Below are 20,050 nucleotides of genomic sequence, written 5' to 3' on the forward strand. Positions count from 1 at the left end.
CTGCCAGTCTCCCTCTGCCTATCTTATAAGAACGTCTTTATGAGACATTTGTTATTGAATTAGGGTGCACCCAAATAATCCAAGATAAACTTCCTTCTCAAAATCCTTAACCTAATCACATCTTTTGCCAGGCAAGGTAATATTTACTCTTTTATCATATACAGTAATATTCACAAGTTCCAGGGCATCGAGGTGGCTCAGTCAGTTAAACGTCTACCTGCGGCTCCGGTCATGATCTCAGGGTCCTGGGATCGAACCCTATCTTGGGTTCTCCCTGCTCGGTGACAAGTCTGCTTCTCCTTCTCCCTCTGTGATCTCTCTTGCTCTCACTCTCTCTCAAATAATCAAATAAATAAAAAAATTAAAAAAAATATTCACAAGTTCCAGCGATTAGGACATGGACATTATTTGGGGAGACCACACTCAGCCTCACACAATAATCATGACTTTCATTGTAACAACTGAAAACTTAATAACAATGTATCATTTATACAGTGCACTCAGCTACTCCCACTAATACTCATAATAACTCTGTTGGAAGGTAGAGATCTAAAGAATTAGGTAACCATCCATACATTCATTTGTTTGTTCACTGAACAATCATTATTCAGTATCTACTCTTGGCATAGGCAAGAGCAAAAAGAAAGAAAAGTACAGTCCCCATCCTTGGAAAGCACCCTAAAAAGCTGTCCACAGTCATGTAGTGCCTTTAAAATAACTGTGAGACAGAAGTGCTACATGAAGTAGGACCAGTAAAAGCCAGCTGAAAGCGCAACAGTCCCATCAAGAAAATTTGCCTGAGTCTCCTCTGGGATTCACACTCTCACTTTACCCCCTGAACTTCTTATCTCTCCCTCTCCAGTACTCAGCGCATCCTCAAAACCTGCCCACTGCTGAACATCCCGCCCAACTCACTGCCTAAAAAAGGCTAAAATTCAATCAGATGCTTTCATTACCAGCCATGAATGTTCACTCTGAACATGGCAGACTGTCATAGTTTCAGACTTTACTCTGTGTTTTTTAGGAATACCAGGTTTATGAATATTCTTTAAAGACTACTATTTAAGTACAGATTAAGGCCCTAAGAAGATATTTTGAAAACAAAATAGAACACTGGGAAGTCCTTTATCTTTAAAACTTCTATAATACCTTAACTTTGCAGTATTCATACAATGGACACCTTTTACCTGGAAGCTGAGTGCCACCAACTTACCAAATATTCTTCAAAAATAAATCATAAAGTATCAGAACTGAAATGGACCTTAGAGATTACCTAGCCCAACCTCCTCTTTTTACAGTTGAGTAAATGGTCCCAAAGAAGTTAACGGGTTGCCAAAGACACCCAGTGAAATCAGATGCAAAGCCTATCATAAGATCCAGGGTGCCGTGGAAAAAAAATATAATGTAACTAACAGCCCCTCCTTGGAGAGTCAGAAAAACCAGCAAGTTTATGGCCAGTATCTATTAAGATCTGGGAGACTAACTGTCATCCACAGAGGTAGACACAAACATATGAGTGACTTTTACACTAATAGACTTCAGAGAAATGACTACTGTACTTTTTAATGAAAATATTATTAAAATCACTTTGGTAACCCAGAAACCAAAATGATAACAATATAGAATGAGGTACCCAAAAAATGTAAGGTTATTTTAATTACTTAGGAATAAGCTATTAAGCTACTTTGTACTTTAGAAGCACTTATTTTCTATGTAAGAAAGTAATAATTTTAATATATAGAGTTATCTATTTTCTATTAAATAGGTCCAAGAATCTCTGCTTAGCAAAATATTCTAGTAATGCTTTGCTTTTCTAGTTCACATAGAACTGAAGTTACATTTCTTTCTTCAAGTATTCTGAGATTTAGACTTTATCATATCTGTTCCTCCCAATATCCTAATGAGGAATATTTTATCTTATGCCAAAAATTAGTAACACTCCATATGTGTGAGAAATGTACCCTGCAGCTTTACAAAGCACTGTCAAATTCATCATTTCTCCCAGTCACCACAGCAGTCCTGTGAGGTATAAAAAGGGAGGGCTTTGTCCACATTCACAGACTGGGGCTCAAAGAGGCTTGCCAAAGATTATTACAGAGCTAAAAGTTGGGGGGGGGTACCACCTGGAATTCAGGTCTTCCACTATTTGCACTACATGATATAGCCTCTCAGGTAAAAACATATGCAAGGCACAAGAGATTATAAGAAGAGGTATTTTCTGGCTTAGCAAGCTTATGGTAAAATTTTTTACTCAAAACCAATACTGTGGAAAATGTGTCATCTTGGACTCTCAGGGAAACTTACCCATTTTTAATACCTGTTTGATAAACAAAATTTTTTATCATTTAATTCCAAAGCAAATAGATGAAGTTTGGCGTGAAATGAGATGGATCATGGATGCTCTACAGTATGCAAGATACAAACAACCAGTCTATGGCTTGCCCATCACGAAGCTGCTAGACCCTTCAGAGGAGCAGAACCTCAAGAAGATCAACTCTACATCATCACATATAGACTGTCTTCCATCCCCATCCCCATCCCCAGAGATGCACAGAAGAAAGGGAGTGACCGGTAAGCAATAAGATCTAAAGATCTGTATTTCAGTTTCCGGATTCTTGGTCCTGTCTCCACTGCTGAGGCTCTTCTATGCTGAGGCTGTGGTCCCAGCAAACAGGAGGAAATGCTGCATAATGGTGAGAGTCTAAAAGCATCCAGGGAATAAAATCAGAGCAGCAGAGGGACAGGAAACTAAGGCAGTAACCTGAAATCAACTCCATGTAGGATTGGAGAAGCTTTAGTCCAGTCCCAGCCTAAGTTTCCAAGATACAAAAGGACACAGAGTAATGATGGGGCTTCAGAAATGCAGAATGGGGACTGATGCAGTACCAAGTGAAGGCCAAGTCAGCCAAGGGAATCTGACCAAAACCAAGTAAGGAAGGGGAACCGGCCCAGCCTCTAGTAAATAGAGAGTGTCAGGAAAGAGACAGAGTGTAGATCCTAGCCTGGGTAAGAATTCAGGGCAAGCTTCTCATGCAACATAGCACCACTGTCCTGGGATGAAAACTGGGAAAGCAAAAAACATTGGATAAACCAGCATCCTGACCCTGAGGCTAAATAACTAAGTTGGCCTCATCATGAACAAAACAAGGAGACAGCTTACAGACAAGCTGTGGAGATGCCCAGCACATCACCTCTACACTTGGGAATTCAGTGTGAGTTTACATGGAAATGATAAGAACAAAAACATGGTTCAGTTAACACAGAGTTCTGCAAAGGACCTCTGGCTTATAAACAGAGAGAAGCATACTGCTCAAAGGCAGTATAGCCCTCTTGCCAAGGACATGTTGAGACTAGTAGTGTTTTCTAGTCATTTAAATTAATGGCATTCAAAGCATCTTCCTTGATTCTATAACTTTTAAGAACTCTAATTCTGTAAGCTTTACAATAATAATTAATATTTTTAATAAACAGCTCTGAAATATGAGCTTGTCCCATAGGGGGCAGCATGGTGTAGCAGAAAGAACTTGGGCTAAGAAATCAGAGACCTGGATTCAAATCACAGTATTTGTTGTTGTTGTTGTTGTTGTTGTTATTATTATTATTATTATTATTTAAATTCAGTTAGCCAACATATAGTAGTATATCAGTAGTTTCGGATGTAATGTTCAATAATTCATCAGCTACATATAACACCCAGTGCTCATTATATCACTTGCCCTCCTTAATGTCCTTCACCCAATTAGCCCACCCCACCCCCACCTCCCCTCCAGCAACCCTGTTTATTTCCAATAGTAAAAAAAAAAAAGAAAGAAAGAAAAGAAAAAAAGAAAAAAGCATATCATAGCTTTCATTTACTAGTCTTATAAGCTTGAACAGCTATTACATTTCAGTCTCTCAGCTTCCATGTACAGAAAATAAAATTAATAATATCTACACCTTTAAAAGTTACTTGTAGTTAAGACAGTGTATGTAAGAGATGCATGGCATATAATGGACAATAGACTGTAGGTATCATTTTTAATGTTATTACTCTTATTATAGAAAACTTCAGTGGGGGGGGGACATCTGGGTGGCTCAGTCAGTTAAATGTCTGCCTTTAGCTCAGGTCATGATCTTGGGGCCCTGGGTTGGAACCCCGTGACAGGCTCCCTGCTTGCTAGACTGCTTCTCCCTCTATCTCTGCCCTTCACCTGCTCCCCCCACTTCACCCCCACTCATGCTCTCTCTCTCAAATAAAAAAATAAAATCTTAAAAAAAAAAAAAAAGAAAAAACAGTAGTAGGGATATGAACCTTATCTATAAGTAAGTTTACATATGCTCCTATATTTTAAAAAACTCAATGTCTAAAGACCAAAACTTGGCAAATGAAAAAACTTGAGAGATAATTACTGAAGTATTCTAGGATTTACCGAGTATTTTTTTAAAGAACTCTTTGAGTAGAATTTCTCAAGTATATTTTTGTAGACTCCCACTGAGCTGGGCATATGAATACCATCCCTGCCATAAGCTAGTCTAGTGGGGGAGACAATTACATTGACAAAATTTCATGGTAATAGCATATGTGCTATGATGAGGATGTGTATAGGGTGCTAATGGAGTCTTCTGGATGTCTAACTGTAAACTCGTAAGATCAACAAGAACTTCCCAGAGAGGATGACAAAGTACTAAAGGGTAAGCAGGAGTTGAGCCAAAAATGAAGGAAAGAAGAGAGCATTATAGGCAAAGGAAGCAGAATGTGCAGCTGTATTGTAATTAAGGGAAATATAAGCGGTTTGGCTGAACTCAGGATCCAAAGATATTGTTCAGCCTTTTTCTCTTTTCATTACAAAAAAAAAAAAAATTATTGGCTATCTGCTATGTTCTAGGTACTCCTTGAGGTAACAGGATATAGTGATAAAGTTGCCACTTCCATAGAGCTTACATTCTAGAAAAAGTAACAATGAAAACATAAACAAGATAATTTCATATAGTGAAAATCCTGATGTATAACATAAAACAGGAATCAAGATGAGCAGGGAGAATGCTGAATTCACTAGGATGATCAGCAGAGACCTATCTGTGACAGTTACATTTGAATCAACCACAGAAAAAGGAGCCAGTAATGCAAAGATCTGGAGTTGGAATATTCCAGGCAATAAAACAGCAATAGGCCCCAAAGTGGGTGAGGGATGAAAAGAAAGCCAAAGTCATTGGAGCAGAGCCAATAAAGGGGCTAGTGGTGAGAAAGAGTGTAAAGAGGAAGGCAGGGTCCAGATCAGGCAGGGCCAAGGTAAGTAGTTTGGATTTTATTCTGCTTGTGATGGAAAGCCATTGGAAACTTCTAAGCAAGGACTGATATGATCTGAATTATTCTTTCAAATCAAATCTGGCTGTTGTATGAAGAGACCTCAGTGGGATAGTACTGGAACCTGGGATATCAATTACGAAACCAGTAACAGAGGGCTACCAAGTTTTCTGGCATGAATGTCTCTGAATATCATGACATTTACCAAAAAAAGGTTACACCAGAGGAGAAACAAGCTTGGGTGGTTAGTTAGTTAGTTTAGGTGGTTAGTAAGTTAGTTTAGGGCATCCCAACAAAAAAGGATTATGGGGTTTGGAGCTCAGGAAATAGACTGGACTTATAATATGAACTTAAGAATTATTGACATATGAATGATGTAGCTACAAAAATGCTTGGGATTCCCTAGAGAGAGAAGTCAGAGAAGGAGAGGAGAGTTGAAAGATCCCTGTGGAATGGACAGCAGGACTTCTTAGACTAAGAAATAACAACCAGAGGAAGAAGATTAAAAAACAAGAGAGTAGTGTCACAGAAATTAAAGCATGTCAAACAATGGTGAGAGGTTAAATAAAACTGAAAAGCTTCTGTTGTATTATTTTTCTTTTCAACAACGAAGTCATCTGTAATCTGGATGATAGCGGTATATGAAGGGGAGGAGAGAGAAACCCAACAGAAGTAGATCAGGGAGTAAATGGGAGGTAAAGGAATGGAACCAGTAAGGACACATTCTTCAGAATCTTGGCTATGAAAAAGAAGAGTGAGGGAGGGCAGTAGCTAGAGAGGTCTAGGGTTGTAAGGGCATTTTTCTTAAAGGCAAGAGAGATACTCCCTCTGTTGTTCCACAATCTACATAAGTCTGCAAACGATTCTTCAATTCCCCTTCCACCTTCACAGCCCTTGCCTGCCCTCTCTGCTCACAGAACCTTCCCAGCATTTAATGTTCTCTTGGCTGCAGGGTCCTAAGGAGGTCCCCTTGGCTGTATGAGGGTGGCCTCTCCTGTGCCACAGAAGTGCCAAACTCTCATAACGGCCAGATGACAAGTTACAAACACTCTCTACTGGGAGGATCTGGCCAATTACATTTGGATTTTATTATTAATCTAAAATGTGAGCGATCATCATTCTGTTCCTTAAAATATAACTCTCTCTTGGGTCCATTTATTTCTCTGAAGCCAAGATTCCATGGGCTGTGAAACACAAAGACGTGGAGGGAAGCAAATGAAAAATGGAACCCAGTGACAGGAAAACTGGGGAGAAACATTTAGGTCCGATCCCCTCACAAAAGCAAAAGCTTTTCAGAGCAATGAAATCTGCTTCTGCATACTCTGTCCTCTGCACTAGTGTGCTACTTTTATTTGGAAACCATTTATGAGGAGGAAAAAAATCCTATTTAGAGGAACATCCCCAGTGAGTTGCCCACAGAGCAGAGTTTGCAATACAATTCCATTCTCGGTGGGTAGGGTTCACCTAATTTCCGAGGAGCCTGCTAGAGGAAGTACAGTCTATCACAAAACTGCCAGCCCAAGATTCTGTTTTAAGGCTGTTGAGTACCTTGGTTTTGTCTTTGTGTATCTGCATGTGTTGGGGGACAGGGTAGGGGGGAGTGGAACTCTTCCCATTTCCTTGTGGTTTTCAAACACAAAGTAGAACTCCTCTGAGTCAATTAAAATTAAGCATCTCCCAAGGACCCAAGGGGGAAAGTTGGCTCCTAGAAAAGGCAACTCAAGGCAGGGGGTGGAACGATTTGGTCCATCACATGGGTATTTTCTCTCCCACTCCTTTTCTGTGGGTATAGTGGTCACAGGCAGCAGCAATTTTTTTTTCCGATACTGCTATTTCTCCTAGTGACGCATGGGTGAGGCAACAGAGGGGTGGGGGGCGTTGTTTCCTTCAGATGCATCTGAAAATTATCCTGATCTTCCAAATGTAAATCTTCCTTGTAACCTTTTCCCAGACAATGTTAAGAACACTATAGCATAAAATAAACAGTTCAAAAAAATCAACAGGATTCTTAAGATGTTATTTCTCTTGGGAAATCAGAAGGTGAACAACCCCTGAGGTTCTACCCAAGACCTGATGAGATTTATTTTAATTCTTCATTTATAAATTATTTAAATTCTACTCAAACACACTGGAAATAGATTCAGAGAAGCATATAAAAAATACAAATTTGGACAGTGGTACATTAAAAAGGAGAAGACAGATTTTCTTAGGGCAAATACTGCTTATTATTTCTGTCTTTCTGTCCTGCCATGCCCCCTGCCTTTAAGAGAAAAGCAATAGCTTTAAATCAATTATTCTTTCCTGAAATGTCATCTCCACATAACGCCCTCAAAATCCACATCAACTCTACTCTGCTGTTGTTGGCCTGATCCACAGAGACCAGGAGTTGCAACACCCATTACAATGGCAAGAAAGCCAAGCTTCCTAAGCCAGCACTAATACTATGGGCAGAACTTTCATCAAACAACTCCTGGGTCAGTCAGAGGGGAAACTCAAGGTTCTACCAATGCTAGCCTGCCCAGTGGGCCTTCTAAGGGAAATTGAGGAGCACAACCAGGTTTATTAAAATAACAACTAGGCAAGGTGCCTAAAATGCTTAATGGAGCATATGGCCTGGATCTAGGGATGGAAGCTGCACTTTGCATTCTTTTCCAGGAAGAGAGGGAGTGGCAGTGGCCTAAGTCCCTGGAAACTCTCCTCAGTGCCCTGGCTGGCATCCTGGAGATTTTCCCAGCTCGTTCTGGGAGGGGTATCCCACTCTAAGCAATAGGTTCCACTAAGTCTTATAATAAATAATACAACCACCATGGAAGTCAAATATTTAGATTCCCACTAGAACAGTGTTTCCCAACTGTGGGCCCATGAACCTACAAGATAATATTTACCACTCCATACCCAAGCCCATTTTCCTCTCCTTGGGTATGACAGTTGTAACTAGTTCTTCTTTTAATTTATCTCCTATTTCCTTGCTCTTAGGAGCTATGGTAAAGAAGGTATATCATTTACTAATTCACTGCTAAATCAAGGCTGGGAAATACAGACTGAACTAGATCATCACCAGCACAAGACACCATACAAGAGAGTATTATTCTCCTTTATTATCAACAGCATTCTCACAGCAACTCTTGGAAGTTTATCTGATTACTGGTTTGTATTTCAATATGTAATATTCGCAATATGTTTTCTAGTTACTCTCTAAATATTGAAGGGAAGAGTGGCACTTAAAAGTATTTCTAACAACCTGATTTAATCACCATAGTACCTATTGGAGACAGGCAATGGATTACATATAGGCCATGGAGGATGAAAGGTTCAGAGGCACTAAGTAATTTGCTCAAGATCACATACACAGTAAGAAGCAAGACAGGACATTACCCCAGGTTTATCTGATTTTAAGATACTTGTTCTTTTTGCTACAGTTAGGCTGACTCTTAAGTCAAGCATCACCAAATATAAAGCAAAATGATTTAGGTGATTATTTTCGGGAATTTCTGTGGCAAATTAAGTAAATTAGCTCCTTCCAGGCTGCTTTCAGTATTGTTTTTAAGAAGCAATCAAATCTTACAACTCTTTTTATACTCCCAGATTTCAGTATTTGTTTTAGTTTTAATCAGTTCAGCATACCTGAGAGCTTTGTTGTATGCACCAGAGAAACAGGACAAGAGGCTAATAACACAGTGATGATTAAGTCACAGTCTTGTTAGGAGGTCCTTATGGCCTACTATCCATGTTCAAATTAGATGAGCAGAGATAAACAAGATACAGTGCATGCCCTCTAGAGTTCATGGTTCAATAATGGAGATAAACATGTAAATGAGTTTATAATAAACCTTGATAAATGCAATAACAGAGATATGAATAAAATGCCAGAAGAGGTAAGAGAACTAAGCAACTAACTGTACCTGCAGAAATCAGCACAGGTACTTCCTGAGAGTCCTAAAATATGATTCCCCATTGAAAATTAGAAGCTCAGACCTTTGAAGAACACCTTCATATACTCCTTAGTCCCCTGAAAACTATAAATGCTCAATATTTGTATGCTGAGAGGTCAAACTGCAAACTGCTCTACCAGACTGTGGATTGGAAAGAAGAAGAAAGTGTCACAGACTCCTCAACAGCTGCTTGTAGTTACAGTCATTTTTACTATCAGACTTCTAGAGGATTAAATGGTGCCCCTAAAATGGTATGTCCAAGTCCTAACCCCTATAACCTGTGAATGTGACCTTATTTGCAGACGTAATTAAGGATCTTAAGATGAGATCATCCTGAATTATCAGGGTGACCCCCAAATCCAATAATAAGTGTCCTTATCAGAGACAGAAGAGAGTCCATGTGAAGACAGAAGCAGATACTGGAGTGATGCCACCACAGACAATGCCAACAGCCACCAGAAGCTGGAAGTGGCAAGAAAATACTCTTTCCTAAAGCCTCCTAAGGGAGTGCAGCCCTAATGACACCTTGATTTCAGACTTCTGGCTTCCAGAGCTGTGAGAGAATACATTTCTGTAGTTTTAAGCCACCCAGTGTGTGGTGATTTGCTATAACAGCCACAGGAAACTAACATAAAACCTAACATGTTTCTCTAGCAGAAGCAACATCAAGAAGTGCTTATTAAGAGTTTAATTAATATAACTCTGTGTGGGTCCCACACAAACTAAATTAGATGAACCAGGCCCCAGCCCTCAGGAAGCTTCCATGGAAAGCCATGAAAATGCTAACGTGAATAGCCGTAGGGAGGTCTTTGGAGTGAGACAAATCTGCATGTGAGCTCCTATCAGCTACTTATCAGCTATGTATGAATTTTAAAATGTAATAAGCCTAAGACTTAATACTCTCATCTGCACAATGGGAATTGTTATACACATTAAATAGGATGAAGGACCTACACTACCTAGCATAATGGCTTGCCCACAGTAAGCATTAAGAAAATGTCAGGTATTGTTATTACTAGTATAGGCACAAATGAATACATGTGGCCAGCTGAACAGAAACACTGATCAGACAGAGAAGCTCAACTAAATTCAATTATTTGGATCTTACTTCCAGCCCAATTTCAAATCTTCAGTTAACTTCTCTTCCTCATCACGTTGACAACACCTATTGCTACCATCATCCAAAACAACCCATAGTTCTGAGACCCTGTTACTTACAATGCCCAATTTTTCTCACAAAAGATGAGGAAAAGTGCTGTCTAAAACTTGTTTTAAGACTGTTAAGTCCTTCAGCCCAAGACTTTATCCAATTCTCTTTTTCTAGCATGAAAATCTCTCTGTATCTATCTTCTTCCCCACCTCATGCCCTTCTGCTCTTTTTCACTAAAAACCAGTGTCAGCACTGGTGCTCACAAGTGATCACCCCTTCATGTTATATCCGTCAGCCTACCATTCTTGTATCTTCAACAGTTCCCTTCCAATAGTTCTTTCATCTCTACCCACAAACATCTTCCCTCAGCCTTGCAACCCAGGCTCTCATTCTATCTCCTCCAGGATATCTTGGCCAATCTATCCAAATTAAATTTACCACCTCTTCGACTGCCCAACCCAGCCCAAATCTACTGCCTAACCCTGCTGCACTTAACTCTTCCAGTTTAAGGCAGATACCACCATTCAGACACTGAGCCCTGAAACCTCTTGGTCGTTTCGGGGCCTTTACACTTACCTCTCCAAATTGTCTAGGACTCTTCTCTCAGACTTTCACATAGCTGATTCCTTCTGATCCTCAAGGTCTCACCCAGACTCCCTTCTCTACGGGGACTTGGCTACATTAGCAAAAGAACCTTCCTCCCAAATCACTCTCTACCTGAAACCCAGTTTCATTTTCTTCATGGAACTTTGCACTATCTGATATTAATCTTTTGTATTTTTTGACTTATTTATCTTAATCCACACTCTGTGAGCTGCTTAAAAGCAGATACCCTATCTGCCTAGAATAAAACAGGTGCTTAGTAAACATCTTTGCATGAGTAATTTCCCTGGATTTCTATTTCCCTCCACATAACCACTGCTCTTGCACAGCCCTACAACCTGGAAAAAAAAATTAAAGAAACATAGCTTGGACCTCAGCCTCCTGGTTGGCCTCCTTTCTGTATGTTTCCTCCTCATCCAGTTCATCTTACATCCTACCTGCTACAGAATTATCCTAAATCACAGCTCTCAACTTGTCAATTATTTCTTCAAAATTCTTCAGTAGCTACCCACTGGGTACAAAATTAGGTACAAACTCCTTATCTAAGATTTACTATTCTCTTCTGGCTCTCTCCTACCTTTTAAAAAATTAACCTCCCTCTTTTTAACCACTTATTTTGAAATAATTAGAGAAGCAGTAAGTTGCTTCTCTAATTAGGAAATGTACAGGAATTCCCATGTACCCTTCCCCCAACCTCTCGAACATCAACAACTTAAACACAGCTCTCATACAACACCACAACCAGCTCTCACTAGTTATGTAGACACTTGTCCACGCATGTGTATATGCATGTGCTCGCACACAAGCACTTAGGCTTACTTGGATAGCTGTGTGCAGTTTTATCGTAAGTATGGCCATGGGTAATCACCACCATAACCAAAATACTCAACTGTAACCATCACCCAAAACTCCTTCTGTTCCCCCTTTATTGCCTTACTCATTCCCCCCATCTCTATCCCTGCTACTACTATTCTTCATCTCTGTAATTATTTCACGAATGTTACATAAATGGAATTCTTTATTTTTATTGGTAAGTAGTAGTCCATAGTATGGATGTGCCACAGTTTAACAATTCATCCACTGAAGGACATTTGAGTAGCTTCTGGTTTGGGGCTAAGACAAATAAAATTGCTATGAACATTCATGCACAAGTCCTGCATGGATATAGGCTTAATTTTCCTAGGATAAATTATTTAAATTTAGAGTGTAATCACTGGCATCTTACTTTTGTAGCCTGATTTCCCCCAAATTCCTTTCCTGTTCCCTTTTTATAGTCAAGTAGAGCCATTTGTACTGTTCTTCTTCCTTTCTGGTTTCTAATCCTCTCATCATTTGCATATTAATAGCTGCCTAAACCACTTTTTGAAAGTGGATGAAGAAATAAAACAATTTAGAGAATAGGAACAAATGAGGAAATAAATAATAAATAAGAGATGATGAATAAATAAGATGATAGAGTATCTTATCAATCCCGCCCCAATGAAATGCAATCTCTTTCCTATAAACCTACATCATATTTGCTAAACATCTCTTACAAAATATATGTTCTCCTAGTCTCATGGATGCATACATGCCCTATACTTTCATTAGAACAGTAAACTCTCTGCACCGGAATGTTTATAGCAGCAATGTCCACAATAGCCAAACTATGGAAAGAACCTAGATGTCCATCAACAGATGAATGGATCAAGAAGATGTGGTATATATACACAATGGAATACTATGCAGCCATCAAAAGAAATGAAATCTTGCCATTTGCGACAACATGGATGGAACTAGAGTGTATCATGCTTAGCGAAATAAGTCAAGTAGAGAAAGATAATTATCATATGATCTCTCTGATATGAGGAAGTGGTGATGCAACATGGGGGCTTAAGTGGGTAGGAGAAGAATCAATGAAACAAGATGGGATTGGGAGGGAGACAAACCATAAGTGACTCTTAATCTCACAAAACAAACTGAGGGTTGCTGGGGGAGGGGGTTTGGGGGGTGGGATTATGGACACTGGGGAGGGTATGTGCTTTGGTGAGTGCTGTGAAGTGTGTAAACCTGGTGATTCACAGACCTGTACCCCTGGGGATAAAAATATATGTTTATAAAAAATAAAAAATTAAAAAAAAAAGAACAGTAAACTCTCTGGAGACAGGTCACTTCTTATTAATTTTGTATTTACTTGGGCATCAAGAACAGTGCTTCTGTTAGAGCAGGAGCTAAAGCAAAACAGAATCTTCATTGTTGACTGAATGGATGAATTAAATATATCTGCCCTAAGAGGGCTCTGATCTAACCAGGAATCCAGGATGTTATATTTCCATTAAAAAAGACAACTAATAATATAAGTCTATATAGGCTAAAGGCCAAAGGATAATGGAAGCAAGAAGTGTTAGAGAAATGCAGACAAGTGAGCAATTTTTTTCTGGGATAGTTGGGGAGTGTTTCTTAAAGAAGGCTATGTTTGGGGGAACCCTTGAACAGATAGGTAGACCTCAGAAAATTAGGAAAGGGAGTCTTTTTTGGTAAACATTACTTAAGGAACAGTAGATGGGTTGATCTCCTCTGTAGCTGCTGGACAATATTCCATAATACAGATGTGCCCCAATTTTTTTTTTTAAAGATTATTTATTTATTTATTTGACAGGCAGAGATTACAAGTAGGCAGAGAGGCAGGCAGAGAGAGAGGAGGAAGCAGGCTCTCTGCCGAGCAGAGAGCCCGATGCGGGGCTCGATCCCAGGACCCTGGGATCATGACCTGAGCCGAAGGCAGAGGCTTTAACCCACTGAGCCACCCAGGCGCCCCCAGATGTGCCCAAATTTTTAAATCATCCTCCTAATAAGACATTCAGATGTGCATCAGTTAGGATTATGTTTGGATCCATGTCACGAAAAACCCAAATGAGAGTGTCATGAACACGAAACACTTTATTTCTCTTGTGTGAAAGAAGCCCAGAGGCAGACAATTCACTGTTGGTAATGTGGACTCCATGGTCCTCAGATTCCACACTCCCTTTTTCAGCTCTAACACTCTAACATGTGGCTTTTTTTCCCTAAGTCTGCCTCTTGGGCCTAGCCAGCTCTCTTTATGCAGCCTTCCAGAAGTTTCATATAGTACTTTCAGTTCTAACTAATTGGCCAGAACTTAGTTATATGGCTATACCTAGCTGCAAGGGAAGCTGAAAAACTGTGGTCTTTTACATGAGTGTATTGCTGTCTCAAAGAAAACTTAAGATTTGTAACCAAAAATGGATAATAATATTGGGTAGCAGCCAACAGTGAGAGAACAAAACATTGCCCTGCCAATGAGTAAGCACACACATCTTCCATAATCAGGAAAAGAGAAAGAAGCACTTCACGCCCTGACCCTGAAATAAACAAACAAGCAAAAAAAATAAGGGGGGGGGGTTACATCTGGTTCTACTTCCTAAAATAGAAGAAACCTTAATCCTGTTTGTGTAAATTACTAACTCCTTAACAAAACAAAAATTTTCCCTGAAGTCTGCAATATTCTTATGATAATCACATCTGATTTTCCACCATGAACAATATAACTATAACCTTTAATCCTGTGGGTTTTTACTTTAAATACCTGTTGTATTTTTCAATCAGCAAGCCAGTCCTGAATTTGGACTCCCTTGCAGAATTTTGCAAGTAAGCGATTTTTCTTTTCTCAAGTGATTTTTCTCTTCTTAATACTTTGGTGCCTCTAAGTCTTCCTTTCACACAGTCTCAGCCACAAGATTCTTTCTCATTTTCCCTATTATAAATCATGCTGCAGTAAACAACTTGTAAATGTCACCGTGTATACAGAGTGACAATTCCTCAAACACAGATATCTTAAAAAGGACTTGCTGGGACAAATGATATGCACATTTTTAATATAGTGTGCCAAAACATTATCTGAAGAGCTGTGCTAGTTTATATTCCCAGCATCATTCTATGAGCGTCCCTGATTCCCCACACATCACCAACACATGAGATTATCACTCTTTTCATTTTTACCAAATATGACAGGCAAAAACATGTCCTGTTGTTTCAACATCCATTTCCCTTACCACCCAGTTAGTAATTATAGTCTATCTAAAGTTGAATATTTTTAGTATGTTTATTGGCCATTTGTATTAATTATTCTTTGAAGAACTGATTCTCATCTGCCCATCTGGATTGTCTTCTTATGGATTTACAGAAAATATTTGTATATTCTGGCTATTAACCTTTTGTTACACATGATATTACTGTTTTCTTCTAATCTATCACTTACCTTTTTTACTTTGTTTATAGTATCATGTGGTTTACAAAGTATTAAACTGTGATGCAGTCAAATTTGTCACTTCTCTGACTTCTAGGATTTTGTCTTGCTTATAATGACCATGCCACCCTAAAATTACAAACATACTGTCTTCTGTTACTTTTAGGGTTTGCCTGTCACATTTAAGCTAAATTATATTTATCTTTATATATGCCATGACATAGGATTTTCTAATTATCTTGCTAAAGGGATAGCCAGTTGTCCCAACACTATATCCTGAATAATCTGTTCACTTCCCTACACTGAAATGTTATCTTAACCACATGTTATCACACAGAATTACCACTATTTGTAGACTTTACTTTTCTGTTCTACATGTCTATCTGTCCATTTATACACCAATACTACAAAGTTTTAGCTACCAAATCTCTAGTATTTTTTGGAGGTGCGTGGGTGGCTCAGTTGCTTAAGCATCTGCCTTCAGCTTAGGTCATAGTCTCAGGGTCCTGGGATTGAGCCCCACATTGGGCTCCCTGCTCAGTGGAGAGCCTGCTTCTCTCTCTGCCGCTCCCCCTGCTTGTTCTCTCTCTTTCTCTTTTTCTCCGTCTCCCCCACCCCACCAAATAAATAAATAAAAATATTTTTTTTTAAATGTAGTTATTTTTTGGTATCTGGTAAATCAGGCTCCTCCCTATTGTATCTTTGAAAAAGAAAAAAAAAGTTGGCTGCTCTCATAAATTTTCTCTCCCAGATGACTTTAAACATAAGTTTACTAAATTCTACTTAAAAATCCTACAGAGACTTTTTTTAATCGAGATTACCTGATTTGTAAATGAGCAATTTTTCATTTTCTTTTTTTTTAATTTATTTCATTTATTTGAGAGAGAGAGAGAGCAGCAGGAGAGTGACAGAGACTCTGGAGCCGACTTAGTGCTGAGCATGGACTCCGACGCGGGTCTCCATCTCACAAACCCAGCATCACCACCTCAGGAGTCGAACTCTTAACTGACTATGGCACCCAGGTGCCCCCAGCGATTTTTGTTTTTAAGAGCACTTTCATGTTTTCAAATAAATATATGCTTTCAAAATCAGCATGTATTTACCAAGTACCTACCTTGGGCTGAGTTCCATGGGAAATTCAAAGGATTTAAAGACAGTCCTTGCCCCACCAAAATGTACAACCTGGCTGAAAGGAAGAAAAAGATATAAACAACTAGTGCATTAAATGACAAATACCTAAGAACTAAACTTCTGGCTCACTTATGGTCACTATAGTATGCACTTTGAGGCTTATTTTTGCCTCTCATCTTACTTCTGTTTTTGTTTTTTCTTTGGCCTTACTTTTGCTTTAATTTTTTTTTTCTTTTTAAACACCTGACAGTTGGGGTAAATGTTTATAAACCTAATCAATTTCCATTTTACAGTCATCCTAGAGAAGAAGTTCTATCATCCTAGGGGAGAAGTTCTATTATCATCCCCAGTTTACAGATAAGAAAACTAAAGCTCAGAGAACTTAAGTAACTCTCCCAAGATCACAGAACAAGTAGGTGGAGGATAGCTAGGATCTGAAATCCACCCCATAGTGTCACCTCTTCTCTCCCCCCCCCACCCCGACCCACAACCTCTTAAGTTCCTGCTGCTCTTTCGAATGCAAAAATTATCTCTGAAATAAGGATAGGAAATGAATGAATAGCATTCAGCTTTCTTTCCTGTTTCATCCTCTCTACACATGCCCAGCCAATAATAAAAGTGCACATGGGAATAAGGACACGGGGAATAAGGACACATTACCCTCTGCCACTATCCAGGTTGGACCTGTCCAAGTTCCTCTCCCTCCTTTCCCTTAAGTTAAGCACAGGACCCACTACATAATTTACAGGACCCTATGCAAAACCAAGACGTGGGGCCCCTTGTTCAAAAATAATAATTACCTTCAAGGGGCAGAGAGACTGTTCAAGGAAGCCCAGGGCTCTTCTAGGCACAGGGGTGGAGAGGGCTCAACCACACAGATCCTACCCCATGAAGCAGGCCCAGGCTAAGAGTTTCTTTTCTAACCCGGGTCTCAGGCTTTGCAGATTCACAGCCCTGTTCTGATGAAGAAGGCTGCTCAGAAGTCTTCCTCCCCACCGACAGCGACTACGACTCCAGTGATGCTCTGAGCCCCCGAGACCTGGACCTGGTGTACCTGTCATCACACGACATCGCCCAGCAAGCGCTAAGCGGCCTAAGTGGCAGCGCTCCCGACGTCCTGCAGGTGCATGACATGAAGAGTCCTCTGGGGCCGGGTCAGGACCCCCAGGGCCGGGTCCTGGGGCCAGACCCTGACCACTCGTGCGCCGAGGTCCTCCACAGCCTGACGCTGACGGGCTTGGCGTCCAAGAACCACGCCAAGATGGCGCCCGGCTCGCGGCCGGCGCTGGGCTTCCTGGGAAAGCGGAAGCCGGCCAAGCACCAGCACTACGGCGGCTTCAGCCGCCATCAGCGCTGGCTGCGCATGCACAGCGAGACGCAGTCGCTGTCGCTGTCCGAGGGCATTTACACGCAGCACCCATCCCGGGCCTGCGGCCTGGCCGAGGATCCTGCAGAGGCCGAGCGGCTGCGACCAGCCCCCGATGGGCCCCGGAGCCTGATTCTAGCTCACACCACGAGCCTCCCTGAAGAGGGGAAGAGCAGTCTCCAGGACCCGAGGCCTGCCGTACGCCGCATTTACGTGGAGCCCTACTCTGCGGCAATGGTGGACTCAAAGCCCTGGGCTGCCTTGAGCCCGCCCCCAGGAAGCCACTCTGGCCTGCCCAGCCCTACAGGTCCGGAGATGAGCCCTGAGGGCCCGACCACATCCCAGGTGTCAGAAATACTAAGCAGCATGCTTTAGGGAGGGTCCCCTTCCACCGCATTTTCCATCACCCTCCCTCCATCCCGCTCCCACTGTGTCTCCATCCCTTTTCAAATGGTTTGAATGTTAAAACTCCAAAAGTTACAGGTTCAAGGCCCTCTTTTTTAGGAAAGAGTTGGGTGGAGGTGAGAGTTGCCAGTTTTGTTCCCAGTTCAGGGCATAGAAGAGCTTTTGTGTCAACATGGAGCCCTAGACACAAGGGTTCAAACATGCCAACCAGTTGGGAGGCACTCTTGTTGGAGGCAGGGCTACCTAAAAAACCACCCTCAGTTCTACAGCTGGCTCTGTAATCTGACCTTTGGGTTTAGGTATCTTTCATGAATTTGTGATTGGTGGGGAGGAGTTCTAGAGATGAAAGTAAGATTAGCACTATTTTTCCTTCCACAGCGAACCTTTAGAAGAGTGTAAGGGAAAGAAGCCCAGGTCTTCAGGGCACAAGGTCAGGTGGACTTGTTCTAGGTTCCCAGTTAGCTAAACCAAGTCATTCCAAAGTGCAGGGTTCTCAGCTGGTCACCAAATCAAATTTATCCATCAGAACTAATATGATTAAGTAGGCAGTCATTTTCTTCATTTAGTGTTGTGTGGAAGCCACTAGATGCAAAAGTAGAGGATGCTTTGCTTCTAGCTTTGTTCTGCAAAGGTAAAATAGGGCACAAAGGAGCCCTTCCTACACACTCATCTCCCATTGAAGCATGGATATGGGCCTTATATTATTCAGGTGTAGGGACATAGCTAAATTAAGTGAAAACCTAGGTTAAAAACAAGGAGGAGTAAGAGAGAGATGAGCTTTTCCTCTACAATCCTAAAATAAGTCCATGAGTCTTTGTCTCTGAAAATGATAGTGGGTCTGCTCAGATTCTTAGGTGTTGGAAGGTCACTGAATGAGAAAGTACCCTTCAGATACGGCACAGCAGTTGATGGAGTCCTTACAGCTACGCTGGTACATCTGTGCACCCCTACATCAGTGGTTCCAAGGCTATACTTTGAAACACCTGAAATTCATGCTTTGGTCTCAATGCTTCTCACCTGCCTTTCTCACAAATGAGAAACCCAAATCAAAGAGAAATCACACTGCATATTCAAAAAAAGCCTGAACCTTCTCTTATTTCCTGGAGCCAAGACTCATTCAGTTTACTGATACTCTAAATGGTCCTTTTCTGCTTCACAGGCATTTGGGTTAAATATTGCTCTTTATGGGCCCTACCCCTGTCCTCACAGTTCTACCATTCCTCCTCATGGGAGTTCATACAAAGTCCCCTGTTCACAATGTTATTCCGATCCCTTCCATTTTTAAAACATTTGATTTAAACATAAATAATTACCCTGGCGGAAAGGTACAGATTTGGCCCATGGCCTATGGTCATTAGAAAACTAAGGCCCAGAGCTCAATCTTTATTTTTTTAAGAGATTTTATACTCAGTGACCGCCCCCCCACACACACACAAAGATTCTTGAGCAGAATCACGGTGGCTCCTTTTCCATGCCTGCAAGGATTTTAAATCTTTTTTTTTTAATTTTATTTATTTTATTTGACAGAGAGAGAGATTACAAGTAGGCAGAGAGGCAGGCAGAGACAGAGGGGGAAGCAGGCTCCCTGCTGAGCAGAGAGCCCGATGCAGGGCTCGATCCCAGGACCCTGAGATCATGACCTGAGCCGAAGGCAGCAGCTTAATCCACTGAGCCACCCAGGCGCCCCCCTGCAAGGATTTTAAAATGCAGTTTTCTTCTGTTCTAAGTGAATTCTATGTATATGGAGTGTTAGAGCTAGAAAAGACCATAAAATTAGTCTAAGTCCTTGTATTTACAGATGAAATGATTAAACCCAAGAGAGGTTAAGTGACTTGCTCAAGGTCACAGAGCTAGTTTAGTCTCAGGGTCAGAACCCAGAAGCATTCCCTTTACAGTAGGCTGGCCCATTGGGAATCGGTACACACCAATAGTCAAC

General features: G+C 40.8%; 1 protein-coding gene across 1 annotated transcript in view; it reads left to right on the forward strand.

Annotated features, from left to right (window-relative positions):
* ANKFN1 (ankyrin repeat and fibronectin type III domain containing 1) overlaps positions 1 to 18,746 on the forward strand; it is a 251,754-nt gene extending 233,008 nt beyond the window's left edge. Inside the window, exons 18-19 of the mRNA XM_004747354.3 lie at positions 2,358 to 2,571; positions 17,279 to 18,746. Coding sequence (XP_004747411.3) covers positions 2,358 to 2,571; positions 17,279 to 18,084 — 1,020 coding nt within the window. The 3' untranslated portion in view covers positions 18,085 to 18,746. The remainder of the gene's footprint in view (positions 1 to 2,357; positions 2,572 to 17,278) is intronic.
* The last annotated feature ends 1,304 nt before the right edge of the window (positions 18,747 to 20,050 follow it).

This window comes from Mustela putorius, unplaced genomic scaffold, assembly GCF_011764305.1.
Source record: "Mustela putorius furo isolate JIRA1106 unplaced genomic scaffold, ASM1176430v1.1 tig00003962_pilon_pilon_pilon, whole genome shotgun sequence".
NCBI lineage: Eukaryota > Metazoa > Chordata > Mammalia > Carnivora > Mustelidae > Mustela > Mustela putorius.